The sequence below is a fragment of the Salminus brasiliensis genome, chromosome 1 (assembly GCF_030463535.1).
Source record: "Salminus brasiliensis chromosome 1, fSalBra1.hap2, whole genome shotgun sequence".
NCBI classification, from domain to species: Eukaryota; Metazoa; Chordata; class Actinopteri; order Characiformes; family Bryconidae; genus Salminus; species Salminus brasiliensis.
In genome coordinates, this window is record NC_132878.1 from 49,451,168 (window position 1) to 49,470,320 (window position 19,153).

A 19,153-nucleotide genomic window follows, 5' to 3' on the forward strand; every position below is an offset into this window, starting at 1 on the left:
TGCATCCTACAACCCATTCAATCTGTAACAGCTGCCACTCAATTTACTTCCCTGGTTGTAAAATGAATAATTAATAATAATATTAATTTATTATGTACATTTGATTACATTATTACATTTTGTATTTGGCCAAATGCTGTTGTATTAGTGTTGGTGATTGAATTGTATTATACCTATTGATTTTGATACCTATACCTTTTGCTTATATAATAAACCTATACATATATTTATATAATAAATCAGGCTAAACTGACCATTTGCATAATCGTTAACTTTATTTACTTCATAACATACTATAAAACTTGCTTGGCTGTTACAGTGGTCAACATTCCATCACTTATGTATAGGACACAGTGTGGCACACTTTTTGCAACATGATTCCATACCGTTTAATGAGTCTCTTATTTAGCATTGTTCATGTCAAAACAACATAATAACAAAAACATACATAAAAAAGGACAACATAGCGTCTCAACTACATCACATTTCCTTGGTTAACCAGCAGGGCTATCATATTACACAGACTGGTATATCTAACTCTGAACCCAGCATCTACATCACTAGACCCCTACACCTCTCTCTGTAGATCAGACAAACACTTTTTGTCCTTATGCTGAAAGGAACTCTTCTACAAATAAATCAGTGGAAAATCAGTGTGTTTCATGTCGCCAAATGCTGAAGACCGTAGAAATTACGGTATTTTTCTTCTGTAGCTTTTGAACAATATTTATCTGTTATATGAACTGTTACATATATGGTCCCAAAGGCCAAGTATATATATTTTTTTATTTATAAAAAATTGGCAACAATTTAATGTCCTTATACTCTTATACACTTAAAAATAAAGATGCTACAAATGGATCTTGGTAGAACCCAAAAAACTTTCTCTTGTAAAGGTTCTTTTTCAAGTTAATGGTCACTTCTCTATTACAATGGTTTGGTTCTTTATTTAACCAAAAGTGCTTCCTCTATGACATCGCTAGAATAACCTATTGAGTGTACTTTGATTCGTTTTACTGCAAGTCAGACACAAACACTTATGTCTTTAGTAAATATCACTTGTACATAGTAATCATTCACTTGTAGATAGTATGTTGTCAGAAATGCAACATTTGAGTGTTTTAGTGAACAGAATGTGCTTTTGAGCAGGAAATTATCTGTTTGATTAATTGTGTGATGTAGGTGTTTTACATCAAAGAACATCTTAAAATACTGAATAAATGCATTTGATAGCACATTTAGACCTCAATTCTGAAACAAGTGAGTCCTTACAGTTCATATGCAGTTGTGGTCAGAGGGTGAATGTCCCCTATCAAGTTGTACCTTGACCAGATGCTTCTGGTAGGCATCAACAGGTTTTTTGCAGAATTCTGGTTGGATATTTGATGGCTGTTCAAGGCACTGTTGGAACATTCCATTGGGTCCAAGTTACAAACATTTAGCTGATGGTTGAGGTTGCTGAAGAATTCTGAGGTAGTTCCCCTTTTTTATAATTACATCCACTTTTCGTGCAATTCACACAAAAAAAAAATATGTGCACCATTTTTTAAATAATAAACATCTATGTTGTACACTCATTCTGCCTCAGAGAAGAAATTGAAGTCTCGATCTTAACCACATAAATAGTCAGAAGTTTTATTACTATTATTTATTTATTTATTATTACCTTTCGGTTACCAACGAATAGCCCCACTTGTTTGCATAGAAGTCACAACACATTCTGGCTTCCTGGAGCTCATTTTGAATATCTGTATATGCAAATATGTTTTATGGCATTTAACATACATAAACACCAGCCAATGTTGTGTTTACTAATCTTAGATCAGTCATGCTTTCTCCACCTGTGAGTCTCTCTGTCACATCAAGTCCTCCAGGACGATTTACCAATTCAAACTCGATTCATCTATAGTGAGCTGATATGAATTGTCACACATTTAGAGGTATTCTTTCTGTCAGTGATTGTACAGTAAATACCCTGATTATCAGAATATTCCAGGATGTTTATTTGCTACAGTGGAATAACATTTTACATGACCTTTCTCCTAGTCTCCAACCACAGGTCTGCATTTAATAATTGTCATTAAGTCTAACTTTTGGTTCATGTTTCATTGTCCATTGGCTCTCCCAACATTTTAGTACTATTTTGTTTGTGAGTAAAATGTAACAAGAAAATATAATGAAAGAAAAAATGCAATTTGGAATTCTACAGAGGAGTAACATTAGAAGCTACTCCCCAATTTTACTTCTTTTTGAGACAGTACAAGTGATTTATCTATGTACTATGTATAAATACTGCATCATTTAAATCTTTTTAAAACTTATTTTCAGAAAGGTATGTCATGCTGGCCCACAACAACAGTCAATTAAATCATTCCACTTATTTTGAATGAGTACACAAAACAGTGAGGTTTCCATGGCTGCCAGTTTGACTAGCAAATACATTTGAAAAAAGCAAGACCCATTTACAAATGACGTTTTCTTGGACATAAAAAAGGTTTCTAAATGTAGAAAATATATAAAATAGGTAATAGGTAAAATATAGTTAACATGTCAGAAATTATGAACTTGTTTGCAATGCCTGCAGACTCTCAGTGCATGCTTCCATTACTCCCAAGACTAAGAATGGCTTTAAGTTTATTCTGGCCTTAATCTTCTTAGGCCTGCATTCCAGAGATCAAGTGTCAGCATGAAATGATTCATGAACATCCTGAATCCATGAATTCCTTTAATACGTATATGTATGCAAATGTTTGAAGAATGCACAGAGGTGGTTGGGTAACCATTACCTTGAATGTATTACCACACATGCCTAATGGACTTGGCCTCAGCAATGAGAGTGAAAAACGACTCAGCAGCTTGTTTTTTTATCTTGAGTTACAGATTTATGTCGCAATGTTTTACTTATAAAGTTTACTTATAAATCCAAAGTTTTCCTTATCTTACCATAATTAGTCATATTTTTCAGTATGATTTGATTTAAAACAATGTATTTTGAAATCACTTCGTATTAAAAAAAATATGACTAATAATCCATTCAGTGTCTCATTATTATTATTATTCTCATTATTATTATAACATTTCCTTTTGCATTAGTGGCTTTAATATTTTGTTTTTGGTTGTTGTGAGTTTTACATTATCTTTAAACCTGTTCAAGCCAACAAGTGAAGTAGGCTTATGCAGACTGTGTGGACATGGTGAATTGCATACAAGTATAAGGCGAAATCTATAAAAAAAAAGTTGCAGTTAGAAATTTATGTGCACTTTTCATGGACGCAAAATGTATTTTAGCTTGCCAAGGCTGACACACAGTGCAATAGGAAAGTTGAAAGAGCTTAGTGCAGACCTGGAAATGTAGATTAACACAAGCCAGGAATTTCACCAGTTAACCAATAAAGAGTTGAGTAATGAGTGTGAAATCTGTAAACTGTAAAATGAAAAATATTGATAGCTGCCTCACAAATACAGAAACTTCATTGACACAACATATCTGTAAACCGTCTTAACCTGGTCATAAAGCCTAAGAAGAAGGCAGCTAGATTTGTTAGCCAAATTTAAATGGAAAACTGGAACCCAATCAAGTGACCTGGCCAGATGGTACATGAAGCTACAGCATGTAAAATGCAAATACAAATGAAGCATGTAAAATGCAAACACAAATGATGTAACCACCCCCCCCCCCTCCTTTTCTAGTTTGTCAACTGTCTTCATTACCATTTCCCTTTCACTCAGGAAACAGGCTCTTTACTGGCATCGTGATGTTATGACAGATAGGATCAAGCTTCACATTAACTTTAAAATGCAGCTCATAAGGTTAGTATTATTTATTTTATGCTTTTGTTTGTTTTTATTAATATAATTTTAGTACCATTCGTAGAGGGCACCAATGGAACTACATTACAAATATATTTAAAAAATGTGTAGTTTTGAATGTAAAATAAAATGTAAGTATTAATCTATAATGTAAACATACTGATAATAACCAATATTGCAAATGGAAACCTATGTTGCTAAAGAATGAGTTTATTATTTTAATTAAAGAACCAGTAAAAAGTAAAAACAAGAAATGCTTTTGAATGGACCAACTGTTCCATCTTGGTCTTCTAAATTCATCTTCAGTTCAATTCAGCAAATTCATGTGCAATCTGGGCCTGGTTTATCAAAAGCGTTTTAGCTGGTAGTGGGAGAGTGTTCAGTGTGATGCTTGCTTGTCCATTTGAGAATTATTTTTGTGCTTAAATGTTTAAGAAGCACAAAAACCCTTATACATTACTGATTACCTTTAGCAGCAATCCAAATCATTGGATTATTGTATACTGATTATCAAGATCTTGTATGGATGTACTGTATGTAATAGTTTTCCTAATACGTAATTATCAAATTCATGTGGCTCTAACTTCAGATGCAAATTAATTTACATAAAATATCATATAAGTATATATAAAATATAATATAATATACAAATATGCTGTCCATTGTTGGCATACACTTCCTGTTACACTACATTGTCAATTGTTTCTAGACACATGCTCATCCAACAGTTAAATTGAAATCAAGTGTATTAATAGGGAATGTATCTTCTCTTATAGCAGTAACAGCCTTTGTCAGCCTATAGAGTTTTACAATAGATTTTGGATTTGATTGCATTTGGCCACAAGAGCATGACAAAAATCACTGGTATTGAATGGCACTCTATCACTACAGAGAATAGTCGCTCAAGAATAAAGCCCAGTGCTGGGGACTGTTTATGGCATTACACTTGCCATTAGGCACAGTGGCCCTACACTTATGTGCTGCTGCAAACGGACATAGTGAGATTTTTTTTCGTGTGTGTGATGAATAAAATTGTCCATAAACATGATTTCATTTCAGAGAAAGCTACTTTTTCAATGATGTATAATATTTTGAATATGTAAGCATCAGAATCAAAGAGCAGTACAGACAACAAAGCACTTGTGTTATACCACACGTCACGATTGTTCAGTTGTTAGAGAAGTGTTAGAGAATAGTGTGCTGTAGAACTGTGATATTCTGATCTGGCCTCATTCTATTGTAATCACAGACCAGTAAAATAAATAAGCAATGCATTGTTTACTCTCACCTGACAGTACAAAGAAAGGTCTTCTGACACGTTGGAAAAACATGAATTGGCACGTAGATGCAAATGTGAGGCTGAGTAACAGCTTGTGGCCATATGCTGCTACTACCACAATGTGTTGTGGCAAGGGAATGCTGATAGGGTGCGGTTTATATGCATTGTGGTTTTCTCTGCAACTGTATGAACAACCTGGAGATGGTTGGCAGCTTAAGTCTTCTGGGTGGGGGGCTAAATTACATAGAGGGGTTTTGCCTAGGTGTGACGCAGAACAACTAGTTAAGGCCATACAGGACCTTTGCAGGCTCCCATGTAGTGAAGGGTGGTGAATGGCAGTGAAGGCAGTTCACCAGCTGCCATGGGGCATTCTAACCCCCAGTGTTGTGCAATGCAATGCTTCCTAGCATCCCCAGAACTCTCGTAACACTCCCCAGCATCAGCAAAACTGCACTAGCATTCTCTTGCATTGCCAGTACATCACCAGTGGTCCCTTGCTTCACAGGAGAACCATAATACACAGCAGCATTGGATTGTAAATTCTTTATAGATGGTGGAGTTAAGTTTTTGAAACAAGGTTCCAGGTGTTTTGTCCAAAATGAGCTACATATAGAATGTTTTCTCAACATGCTATTTATAGTTCACTATAAACATGCTATTTATAGTTCATTAATTACCCAGGCAATATACAGTATTCAAGTGTAATTGTTTGTATTATTTAACCGTCTTATTGCGTTATGGTCAAATTTGGCAGATTTACAGGTTTTGTCTCTGAATAAATAATTTAATCTGATAAACATGAGGTTCCATGACTTTGTCCGCACGGGGTATCTGAACACACAAAGTTCCTTTGAATCATTTTCATTCAATTGTGTTTCGTTCTTTTGTACACCCTTGGTGTTCCCAGTCAACAATGTCTGGTCATGAGAAGTGAATGGATGAGTCTATGATAAGTGCAGATAAAATGTAATGTGAGCTGGTTGCTGTGTTGTTGCTATGACATACATTTGTTTGTTGCGGTGTTGGTTTGTGCTATGGTATCTCAGGACCTTGCAAGGTAACTGATGTTGTGTTCCATATGGTTGTTATTGGGATGTAGGGGGTTGCTTGGTTGTTGCTATTCTATATTAGATGGCTGCTAGGATGGTGCTGGTTGCCAGGCTAGGTTGCTTTTTTAATGAAAATAACCGAACACATCCTCTACCCTAAGTTTGTGAAAGTTTTCTGCCAACTTTAGATATTCTGTTTATTTTCTGAAATTGACATATCCAGCTAAAAAACAGAATGCTTAATATGCCCCATTCACACCACATTGTATGTTTAACAAAATGTCAAAATAAGTAAAAATACAGATGTGCATTGATTGTGAATTTTCTATCTTGTGTCCCCCAAGAATCAAGAGTACAAGAACACAAGAGATGTGCATGCTGCTCTGTGCCATTTTATTCCTGTATTGCCAGGTAAAGCCCATCACATTCACAACTTTTCCATTTACTGTCATACAAAGTCTATTTTCATAGTCTGTTTCATGAGAATCTGTGAATACCCTACATTAACCATCTGTTCTTGTTTCAACAGATTTCACATGTGGGTGAGTATGCTGTATCAGCAATCAGCAATCTTCATTTACAGGGCATTCTGGGGCCATAAACATGTGCACGTCCCTGTAAAGGAAATATGAGTGAAATATAATGTTTCAGATTTAAACAAGTACAATTATTTTAAAAAAGAAAATGCAAAAAAAACTAAAAAAAAAAAAAAATGTGGAAACAGCATTTCTCTTCAAAATATGTTTTTATTGTCACCGCATTTGGTGCTTTATGCATCCTCCTTTTGCCAAGGTAACGATGTTCAATACAGCTGTTGGAAATTAAACAACCCCAATTTTAAGCAAATATCAAAAAATCACAAACAGGCAAAACCACTATTGAGGATTAGTAATTAAATAATAAATTTACACGGGATATTTACACGGATCCACTCATCCCTACCTAAGGTATAATGAGTGTTTACTACTACCTGACAGCCAGTCAGAACACAAGTCATTTACATGTGCTTGCTTTAAAGCAGCATTCTGTGAGAATCAGTATTTCTTGCTCCTGGGTTCCCCCCTACAGTCGGGGAGTGTACTTTGCACATTGAGCCACCACTACAGGACAAGCTGAGAGCTAAAAGAGCAATGAGAGTAAACAAAGCATGCAGATGGACGTGGGAGAGTACTATTACAGGATGTGACACAAATATGCTTCGAGTTATATAGTTTTCACCAGGAGTAGCAGGAGTAGCAACAACAGCAATGTTATTACAAGTCAGTGGAGGATCAGAATGATTTTAAAGCTGTAAATTCTATTAAGATTGTTACTTAGCTAATAAAAATCATCTGATATTTTCAGTGTATGAGCAAGCTGATAAACATTTGATTTTGTCTTTGTCATCTATCCTTAGGGTGCTTTGCAATGTAATCTGATCCTTCTTGAATGTTTTAATCTAATATTCAAGATTTTCGTGTAGCAGCTGTTTAACACTAAACCTACACCTAGACCACGTCTGTTTTCATTTTTCTTTTCATGTTTTAATAGGGGCTACCAATCAGACATATGTTGCAGAGGTGATGATTGAGGGAAATGCAACCCTAGACATATCTGCTTTTCTCTCTGGACTCCAGTGGCTTACTACAGAAACGGCGACCATCATGGAAGCTACATTAATAGCTCGTAGGTTTATGGCACTGCCAGAAGCTCTTCATACTTCTTGTTTTTCTTTAATCATTTTAAATTATACTTTACCTCAGTTTTGTTTCCAACCCAAAGAGTTTCTATTGCTTAGTACTACGTTGGGTGGCAGCTAAAAGATGCTTATTCTTTCCTATGTATTTGCATGCAAATTATTTGTGACTGGACATGTTAGATACTCATAGGAGAGCTGCATTGCATTAATTAGCTGGCATTAACTATAAACAACCAAAGGGGGGAAAGTTTCACGTCAAATCAGCCATAACATTAAATTGTGAACACTAATGAACTTTTTACATTGGTACCTTTCAAGGGATTCTTGAAGGTGATGTAATGGAAGCAGGAGAAATGAGTAAGCATAAGACCGACAATAAAGATAATAAAGAGTTAATTAAGACATTCTTGTGTTATCCATTGTGAGAAAATATAGAAATATGAATTAATAAATGCCCTGACTGTGATGACTACATTTCAGGTTTGAGTTACTTGACTTTACAATGAGTTAGCTGGCTATGCCCCTGTGCATGACATTACTAGGGTTGGTGTTGAACTAGTTAACAGTTTCCACAGTTGCTTTGTTTAGTCAACAAGATTACTGTTATGCATTAATCACAAAATATAAATCACTGTGTGCATGTATATTATATATATGTTTATATGTACAGTATATGACATGGTTATTGATGATGATTATGTTTGTGTGTTTCATTGTACAGAATGTGAAATCATTGGTGACGAGACAACATGCTGGTGTGAGAATGATTATATTTGGAGTGACATTGTGTGTGACTCTGTAAACATCTGCTGCAACAGTATCAAATGTGTGGCAAACATATCCGATTACACACCACTATGTGTGCCGAAAGTGAATGGTAAGCTTTGCCATAATTCTCATTTCTAATAACTAGAAAAAAATACAATTTAAAACTAAAACATATTGTTTCATATTGGCTACAGTTTCCCTCATTGGAACAGCTGACACGAGTCTACTTCCTTCGGTTTTGGAATCTACAGTATGTTTAAAGTTTCTTTATCTAAGATGACCATGTGCCATAGTTCCATAGTTGTGTCCATAACTCTTACAGTTTAAGTATAATTGTTCTCCAGTGTGTGTTGAAGCTATAGAGTTATATAAGTTATAAAGACACAATAACTGAATTGTAATTGGCATTACATATTTTGTAAAAAACAAAACACAACTTAACACAACTAATAGAACAAGTGCCCTCTCCAGATTTAACACTAAATACCACTTTTAATGACCACTGCAGTCTCACCATGACCCCTGAACAAAATCCCTCATACAAGCACATGTTTACAAATCAGGCGGCATATCAAGGGCTTCATTAGCTCAGTCAAGTGTTCTTAGGATAAAACCCATCAAATACCTGGACTGGCTACGGGTTTGTTGACTGTTACGTTTAAGTCCATAGAACTCAAAGGAACTTGGAAAAATAGTTTTTCTGAAGAACTGTACAAACAAGAAAAATGATACAAAAAGAGAGTAAAGGCACTAAATGCTCTAAAAAGAGATACAACTGCAAGCCTACAGTGAAGCATGGTGTTGGCTTGGTGATGCTCTGGTACTTTCTCTGGCACTGGAAACCTGCAGGGCAAGATAGATTTAATTTAATTTAATTAATTTAATCAGGAGATCATCACAGAAGAAAGCCTCATGTCTTCTGTAAGAAAGCTGAAATTTGTCATTGAAATTTTCAACAGAACAATGATCACGAGCATACCTCAAAGTCCAAAAAGGTTTCGTTTTAGAGGAGGTCCTGGAAGGTTCTAGAGTGGTCATCATGGTTGCCTGACCCAAACCCCATAAAAAAATCTTTGGTGGGATTTGAAGACCCAAGAATATTAGTGAACTGGAGGCCACTGTCCATGAATAATGGGCTAAAAGTCGTCAGGAACGCTGCCAGAAGCTGGTGTCTGGCTTTGCATCACATTTGCAACAGGTCATAGCAAATTGGCGCTCTACTAAGTATTAAAGACGCTTGTCATGAGGAGGTTGAATAATTTTGAGGGTGTTGTCATTAAAAGTGGCATTTTGTGTGGAATGTGGAGAAAGCACTTGTTCTATTAGTTGTGTTGAGCTATTTAAATTGGTCTTGTTTAATTGGTTTATTGCAAAAAGCTGAAAGTTTTAAGCTTTCTGAGGGTTGAATAATTGGGGTTGAATATTTTTGGTTGTAACACTGTAAATATTTATTTTTCAAAAATGTTACTAATGTAACTAATTTAACTTTAATTAAAGCTTCAAATGTATGTAAATAACTAAGATTCAAGTGAATTTGTTAAATATTTCATTCACAATTCGAGAGTTCAGGGTCAAAAAGTAATATAGGCATTTACTGTTTAGTAGAATTTATTTTCTCAAAACAAAAATATTTGAGATGTTAGTTTATTGCTGATCAAAAGAAAGTAAAGTTTGCAGTACATTATACTATTATAACATACATTGATATAAACAATTATAGTATATAATTGCATTTGTATAAATGAACATCATAGAGAAAGTTAAATGTCTGAATAGTTGTGATAATTGTTTTTCATTTCAGCTGAAAACTCAATTTGAGAAAATGAATGGGTTCACTTTTCTTAGTGTAACAGACAGAATCAGGTACCATATTTAAATACTTTTTATTCTTTGTGTGTTTTTATCTTTGGTTTTATCTTTATTGATTACTATTATTATTTGTTCTAATACACCTTCTCTTTGTCATGTCACATAATAGCAATGTGGATGGTGTAGATTTTTTGGTGAATCTCAGTGCCACGTTTAAGACTGCAAAAGTTGAAGAGATACTTGCAACAATTCAGGAGATTGAGCCTTCAATTTCAAATATAAACGTTACCTCAAGAGGTAAAAAGGCAACATCATCTACTCTTTTATGATTTGACTTCTGCAAATAGTTGTCAAATTCCATTTTTTTCTGAAAGTGAACTTTTCTTTTTCAACAATCACAGGATTGGTTAGTATTGACATTCCTACAAACAAAGTGTGTTATCAGTCACGGCGTAAGCTGAGTTGCAGCATTGAGGAACAGATGAACAGCTGTATGTGGCAGATTTCTCGACCTGACCAAGGAACACAGACAGTTGGAGCCGGGACAGAAGTAGACATCCTGTCTCTACCATCTTGTACATTTGACACATCAATTATGCTCTTCAACATCACATCATTTTGGGCAGGTGAATTCCATGCATCAATTACACATCAGATGTAAAATGATTAGTAGGAAAAGGGTAATTAGGAAAATGTGCTTTACTTTATGGTTGTACTCCAAAAACCATAGTACTTTATAGTCTCAAGCAGACCACTCTCAAACCAAGATTCAGTATCATTTGTAGGAAACAGACAGTTATTAACACATAAGTATGACTCATATCTTTTGACTTGTTTTTGTACCCATTGTACATTTCTTTTCTAGGTTTTTTAGTTTTACAGCAAGAACCTCTTGTGTATTTCAGTGCAATTTATTTTGGCTGTCTGACTACTTTCCATCATTTTACCCCAAATAATTACACAGCACTTTATACAGCACATGTACCTGGTTACTATTTAGACCCTGTTGGGTATTTCATTGTGACTTGAAGCTCTGTCTTGGAACTCAACTTGTGACATAAAATAAAAAAAATAGTACTTTGATTGTACCTTATACCAACCTGTTAAAACAAAAGCACTACTAAATACTGATGCAAAATCCAGGGAAGAGTTTTATTGCAATCAAAAAGGTATCATTTTAAACCTTTTTCCTAAAACGTTATGTCTCTGATGTATATGTGAGACAATTTATGTTTTTAAGTAATTGAATTTTCCGTTAACATGTAATGACGTTCTTCTAAAATATTGCCTTTCTGTTTGCAACTGTACATCACAATATCTGGCACAAATAGTTACTTTAAAGAAGTCCAAGAAGACTCCTAAGTATCTGAGTTTGAGTCTTAGCCAAGTCTCTTTAGATGATATTTTCTGTTTAGTCCCATTATTAGTTACTAGCACTGCACTGTACAATGTAAATGTAAATCATTATTATAACAACAACTGTTAGATTCAACATCTTCAATTCATAGGCCTTTCATAAATGTGTTCAGTCTAAGGAGGACAACTGAAGCACTACAGTAAATATGGTGTTTAAAGAATTAAAAAGAACTTGAAACAGCTGCCTAATCTGAAGTTTGTGCAGCAGGTATGCTAGCTAACATAACATTGACTACTATGCTGTAAAGAAATGTGATCATAAACTCAATAAAACTTCAGGAATATCAGTTGATCAATTCAGCAAAATTGTTATGCATTTTGCACATACAGTATTTTTATAAGGAATGTCTTGATGTTTATAGATGTATTGAACTTAACGCCACTGTAAGCTATGAGAAAATGGCAGTAGAATAAACACTAATGTATACTGTTCTTGATTTCTGCCTCCAAAGCACCTTTAATTTTCCTGCCACCCTAGGGTTCATAGCCACATTTCAGGCAACTTGTCAAAAAGACAAGTTGGACCTAAATATTGTTGATATAACAGTTGTTTCTTGTACTGCCCTCTTCATTTCCTGCCTTCTTGATTTCTCTTTTTCAGGAACGTACATTTGCTTGTTCAGTGGCAGCTCAGGTTCAGTGTCACATGCAGCCTCAGCAGAACTACTGGTTGCGCTCTTACCAGAAACAATTAATGTGACAAGTGTGCCTCCAAATCCAGATTGTTCTGTGGTACAAAAGATTCAAGTAAATGTGACGTGTTCCATTTATAAGAGTATTGAGGAATATAAAGTTGCGATAAACAACACACATGTATTGCCATCAGGTATTTATAGACTATATAATTATTAATGGCTTTTTGCACAAAGAATAACTGTGCAGTAATGTAATGTTTATGCAGCATTTATAACCAAATGAGAATAAGATGTTGTTTGATTTAATATAAAAAAGGGATGGCATTTACATGGCCTGGGCATCTTACTCAAGGTGACATCCAATCCCTAATAGACATTTATTATATCAATTTGTTTTTTCAGACTCCAACACTAAAATTAGTAGCTACACCAGAACTTTCAACATTGAGTGTGTGGGAGTTCGCCGACCATCTATAATCGCTTATTGTAATATCACAAACAGTTTGGGCCAAAACACAACAGCCACTCTGGATGTGCCAATAATATATCGTAAGTATTGCAGTGATAACTTCACAGAAAGCAGGATCTGATGTTAGCTCTTAAACGTTTACTACTTAATGACAACCTTCGAGTAACCAAAATCTTTCTATAGCTGGTGATCTGGTTTGTGAAAAAGATGACCCATGGCCTAAAACAAAGAATGGATCAAAAGCAACAATACTCTGCACTGAACCTGGCAGAGTAGGAAAAAAAGAACGGCTATGCAATACTGTTTGGAAAGATCCAGTCGATCTTTGCGTCAAAGAGGCACTGAGTACATTGGCTGCAGCAGCTGGGGTAAGCAAAATATACATAGATGAATGTCTTACATTTTTAACTAGAATATTGTTTAATTATTGGTTTTTGGCCTTTGGGCCACAACAAACATTGCACTTTGTCCACCCTGCCAAAATGGTATGAGAACATAACAACTAGGAATTGATGTAAAACTGTAATTTTGTTGTGTAATCTGTAATGTAGTTTGTTTGTTTCTTTGTTTGTAGGATTTTGAAAAAGGAGTAGGGGCCACAGAGGATGGTGCTAGTATTATTTTTGATAATCTGAAGAATACCACTGCAGCTCAAAACACATATGGCGATGTTAAGGCCACCGTAAATGTTTTCAGCACAATGAGTCGCGCATCCTCCAAAGTCACGATGGGAGAGACGCTACTGCCTGTAAGTATTTTGTAATTGAAGTAGTGGATTGACTTTCTTATACGGCTATGAAAGGCTATGTGCCCATTACTGTCTGATAACGTGGGTGTAATAGCAATCCACACCTTTTACTACTACAACAATGAGCCTGTGAATCTCAAATAGTCATCCTCAACTGTGTAGTGGATGATTTCTGCACTGCAGCATCACTCTTATTACCCCACTCTATGTAGTTGCAGACTCCTGAATCAACATTCTCAGCCTACTGACGAACAGCCGCTTGTGTGTTCTCCCTTACATATTGAACTCATGCATGAGCATCACGCTCACTAAACACACTGTGCTACTCCGGCTTAGCCCTGTAACGCAGAAAGGCTTATTGCACGCTATGGTGTATTATTCCGTAACTACAGGGACGTCTGTACAAACTGGTGGGGCTATTCTTTGGTAATAGAAGTTTGTAATAACACTTTTGGCCTGCTGGCAGTCCATAGGCTGTATAAGAGGTTAATTATATCATGCGGTGCACCTGTGTGGATTAAAGTAATCTTAAAGTAAGGTTAATTTATTTGCTTTCTTTATCAATGAACTGAATCAATGTATTGTTATAATTAAATAAAATCACACAGGTGATTCTAATCCTAAATTAAAATCATCATGATGCTCCACTGGCCTGTAATAGAGAAAATGGCATCGCTATCACAGCTACTCCAGGCTCAGCACACCAGAACTTGCAGGATGTAACTCACGAGAACAGTGTTGCACTCCCATTGTCACTCCCACAGGCACAAGTGATGACCATTGTGTTTTTTTCCATAACACAATGACTGCAGAAATCACAAGGACCACTTTAATTGAGCATCTACATAAAAACACATGAGAATCAGAAGCGACATGTGCCATATTGGTTCAATTTGTTCCACTCTGTCTCAATAAGCAAAATTTGAAGTTTCAAATTCGAAATTCTGATCTGCTGGTCCACAATTCTAAACTATTAGAACAAGAGATTAATCATAAATTGATGTAAGAATAAATGTATTTTGACAACCGTATCTTGACCATTGCTAATCTCTATTGTTGACTTGTAATCTCTGCCTTTCAGAACTTCATTGACTCAGCAAGCAATATACTGAACACAACCTGGGACTCTGATGAGAAGAGTAACATCAACCTGGCTACAAGCTATCTGTCATCTGTGGAAGAACTGGTAAAAAACATCAGACTAAACATCAGTGAAGGACACAATGCTTCAAACGTCCAACTCCAGGTTTGCCGACAATCCTCTGTCTGCAATAGAACTGTTTTCAATGTGGAAGTGGAGGTGAACTCATCTGCTGCTGAAGTGAAAACAATAGGATTACAGAAAATTGCAGCGTTTCTCCCAAAAGGCACTTTTAAGGACGCAATTTATCCGAGCTTGGTCGTCTCTGCCACAGTAAACGACACAGGCCCTGTAAACATCAGACTGGCTTTTCCAACAGCCGTAGAAGACAAGTCTTATTCTCAACCGCACTGCGTGTTTTGGAACATTACAGATGAACAGTGGTCACAGGAAGGGTGTAACTACACCCAATTGTCTAGTAACATTAGCTACTGTGATTGTGATCATTTGACGTCCTTCTCTATGCTGTTGTCAAAGACTCCTGTTGACCTACCATTTATAGACCAGATTACTTACATTGGGCTGGGAATCTCCATCTGCTCTCTGGTCGTCTTCATCCTCATTGAGTGTTTGGTGTGGAATGCAGTCGTCAAGACCAACCTCTCTCACTTCCGCCACACTGCCCTGATCAACATCTCCCTGTGTCTCCTTTTAGCGGACTGCAGTTTCGTTGCTGCCACTTTCCAAAACATCCTGACCGACACGTTATGCATCCTGTTGACAGTGGCGCAGCATTTCTTCTACCTAGCCATGTTCTTCTGGATGCTCTGCTTGAGTATCATGCTTCTCCATCAGCTTATTTTTGTCTTCCATCCACTGAGAAAGAAGGTGTTTATGATTCTCTCCATCACTATCGGCTATGCTTGCCCAACGGTAACTGTAGGAGCGACGTACATGTACTATGACAAGAGGACTGACGTTCACTACTACAGCCGATCTACCTGCTGGCTGACGTACGAATCTCCGATGAAGGGGTCCATCCATGCTTTTCTCTTTCCCCTCGGTACCATTGTGTTCATAAATATGTTCTCAATGGTGGTGGTCATTGTCACTCTCCTCAAACCTGCCGCAGCGGAGAGCAACAAGAAGGATGACAAAGAGGCAGCTAAGAGCATTATCAAGGTCATCATCTTCCTAACTCCCGTTTTTGGTGGGACTTGGATCTTAGGCCTCTTTGTATTTCTAATGGATGACAACAAGTTCACAAAGGTCTTAGTACACTATGCCTTCACCATTGTTAACTCCTTACAGGTACAGTCCATGTGATTACTCCACAAGACCATGACGTAGAACATCAAATGTATGGCTTTAATATTGTTCACCTCTACATTGTAGGGCCTCTTCATTTTACTGACAGGATGTTTTGGTGAAAAAAGGGTATGTTTTTCCTTTTCAGTAGTTAAATATGCTTATGGTGCAAAAATTATGGGGCCCTTATGGAATTATGTTTTTCATTTTTGATCTGCTGTTTCCCATTAGGTCCGAGATGAAATCTTGAAACTCGTGATTTCGGGAGTGAGTCTTTGCATTATTATTTTTTTTTAAAAAGTTGTTTTATTAGTATTTAGTGCACACATTTTTATTACACAACCCAAAAAGATACTTCACTGACTTATCCATGCTCTGCTTTCTTGCTCTGCTACTGTGGCAAGATTTAACAAAGTTATAGGAATAGGAATAACTCAACTTAAAGAGCATTTGTAGTACACAGGCTTTGTCAAAATATACAAGAATAGGGGTCCCTAATAAAGCACCTCTCACCTTTGTGGTGGCACTACAACATGTTATCATCATTTCCCTATAACTATAACAAGAGGATTGGGAGATGTAATCTACTGCATGTTTGGCACCGCTCAATCACATGCTTTGTGCTGTAATATGGTTATGTGCAGAGTTCGCTCAGACAGCATGTGCACAACATTGTTTTCTACACAAGTTTATTTTTTTGTTCATCAATGCCAGGCATTAAACAATAAGCATACTGAGGCCTTAAGCATTATTCATATCATCTGGAGATCCCTGGCAATGACACAGCACATTTGTGGTCAACAGTCCAAAAAAAAAAACATTATTGGGATTACTCTCCCTCTCCATCAAAACACTGACTAGCACATTGCTAGTCAGTGTGGGCGTCAGCTGTCCAATGACATTGTGTTGGCAGCAGTTCAAATGAGGCAGTTGTGTGGCAAATCTTCAGTCTGGCACCAGGTGATATGGGCAGTCCTAGCTATCAAACTGAGCATGACTAAACTCAACTGAACTGACTAACTTAGGAAGAAAAAGGGAGAAAATTAGAGAGACAAATTAGGAAAGTTTTTGCATTTTTGTAAAGAAACTCAACATTAAAATACATTCAACCCAATAACTGAATGTAGCAACAACAACAAAAAAAACAAGTCTCCATGTCACATTTGTAAAAACACTTTTGAGAGGTTTTAAGTGAGCTTATAGTGTAACTTTGATAGGAGCTGACATAATAAGGAGTTTTTAAAACCAGGAGGGGTTTTGGAACAAAACAGAACAGACAATCAGAACAGTTTATTTCTGTATAACACAGTAAGAAAAGCATGTTTACCATTAAAGTACAAAGTGAGGTTAGAAAATAGTCATGAAAGGGGGAAATTTCTTCACATTACACAAACATTGTAGACATCAGGGGAAATATTTAAATAATTAAATCTAAGACAAAATAGTTTTAAGTTGGTTTTGGTTTTATTTGGTTGTGTTGTACATAGAAATAAAGCACTGGCAAGCATGCCGAAGGCACCTTACGTTCTTTTACTGCCTACAGTAAAATTAGAAACTGCTAGGCTGGGTTTCCCAAAAGTGTTTCTTAAATGGTTGAGAGAGCATGGACTAAACTGAGCACTGAACACTCTCTCCACCAAGATGAGACTAAAACTAAGATTCCTTTGGGAAACTGGTCCAAGATCAGTCACATGACTTTTTCATTTGCGTTTACAGGATCTTACCAGATTCTTTCCAGAAACATAATGTTACGTATATATATTCCAACCAAAATTCAGTATGGGATTATAAGAACATTTTACAGCAAAATGTCCAACCTTGCAAATAATTTGTTTGTGGGGATAGGATGAATACGTTGCTATAAAAATGATGATTTTACAAAATTGACATGAATTGTATTATTTCCAGAAAAAAGTTTTCTCTCTGCATTTGTGTAATCTTTGTTTTTCTATCTTTAGAAGTCGGCCAAAAGTGAAAGCAAGAAGAACCTGACAACTTCCGCTTCAAAAAAATAGGTTTGTGAAAATGAAGCACATACATGGGTTGTGTCTAACATCTTTGTTTATGCTTTGAGCATTTTGAAAACCTAACAGGAAAATGTAATGTACTCCTACCTGTTTCCTAACTGTCATTTCCTAAACCACAGGGGTTTGAAAACAACATATTGAAGAATAAGAAGTTACCTGTGGCACAGCAGTGCTTTGGGCAACAGACACATGGTGTTTACAGGTTGATAAAGAAGATTAAGGTTAAGGTTGCTGCACCCCTTTCACAATTATGAACAGACAGAGAGAGAAAAGGAAAAAAAGGACAACATTGTAAGTATGATAAACACAGTACCTTGCAAAAGTCATTAGATGTGTCATCAGACTGATCTCAATCTTTTTGAAAAAAAGATGTCAATACTTTGGCATGGCACTGTGTATATTAAATATATGTAAAGTCAGACAAATATGAAACCCAATCTGCCAACATAATTCAGTCATGTAGAAAATATGAATGCATGAACATAATTGTATTCAATTGAACAAAAGAAATATTTTGCATTTGTTGATGTTGAGGCCATTAATATGATTGTCTTAATGCCCTGAGCAGCATTTAGATTATGTGTCTTTAAAAATGCATCATGTATAAATCAGCAGAATCTGATAGTGTATATATTTAGAAAATATATTCTACAAGCATCACTCTGTCATGATGTATAGTATCCATTTTTGTTGTAGCCTTGTTTCTCATGCTTTTGTTATTTTGAGAACAGTCTGACTGCAAGCATTTCATTGTTAATGTACTTTTTTATTACAAAGTAGACCTTCAAACATCTATGAAAAATGGCAGTTTTTCTTTATATAGCAAATTATTCATGATTGCACTTGTTTTTTAATGGCAGAAAAATGTGTCAGTGGAAGATAATTGAGCTGTTTATGGAAAGTTTTATGTCACACATAAGAAAAAAGTAAGAAAGTAGCACATTTAATTTCTGAATCGACAAATAAACTTCTGTCTGCTCTCTAGAGACTGAATTAATTAAGGAGAAGAAGAAGAAGTCAGTCCATAAAAGAAATACTTTAATGATTAGGTCTCTTTAAAATGCATCATGTATACA

General features: G+C 35.9%; 1 protein-coding gene across 1 annotated transcript; it reads left to right on the forward strand.

The window, feature by feature from the left end:
• Positions 1-3,739: 3,739 nt before the first annotated feature.
• adgrf3b (adhesion G protein-coupled receptor F3b) lies at positions 3,740-19,061 on the forward strand. Its single transcript, XM_072695981.1, has 18 exons — positions 3,740-3,810; positions 6,483-6,549; positions 6,668-6,680; positions 7,669-7,803; positions 8,538-8,693; positions 8,779-8,834; positions 10,386-10,447; positions 10,563-10,690; positions 10,768-11,019; positions 12,411-12,635; positions 12,847-12,993; positions 13,097-13,281; positions 13,488-13,661; positions 14,743-16,053; positions 16,138-16,179; positions 16,282-16,317; positions 18,009-18,065; positions 18,197-19,061. Exons 1-17 carry the CDS (start codon positions 3,761-3,763, stop codon positions 18,063-18,065), a joined length of 3,096 nt encoding a protein of 1,031 aa, XP_072552082.1. The 5' UTR covers positions 3,740-3,760; the 3' UTR covers positions 18,197-19,061.
• Positions 19,062-19,153: the final 92 nt, after the last annotated feature.

Coding starts and splice junctions, on each gene's coding strand:
- adgrf3b (XM_072695981.1), top strand. CDS start 3,761: ATGACAGATAGGATCAAGCTTCACATTAACTTTAAAATGCAGCTCATA. Junction 7,804..8,537: donor GGAAGCTACATTAATAGCTC/GTAGGTTTATGG, acceptor TTCATTGTACAG/AATGTGAAATCATTGGTGAC. Junction 13,662..14,742: donor TGGGAGAGACGCTACTGCCT/GTAAGTATTTTG, acceptor TCTGCCTTTCAG/AACTTCATTGACTCAGCAAG.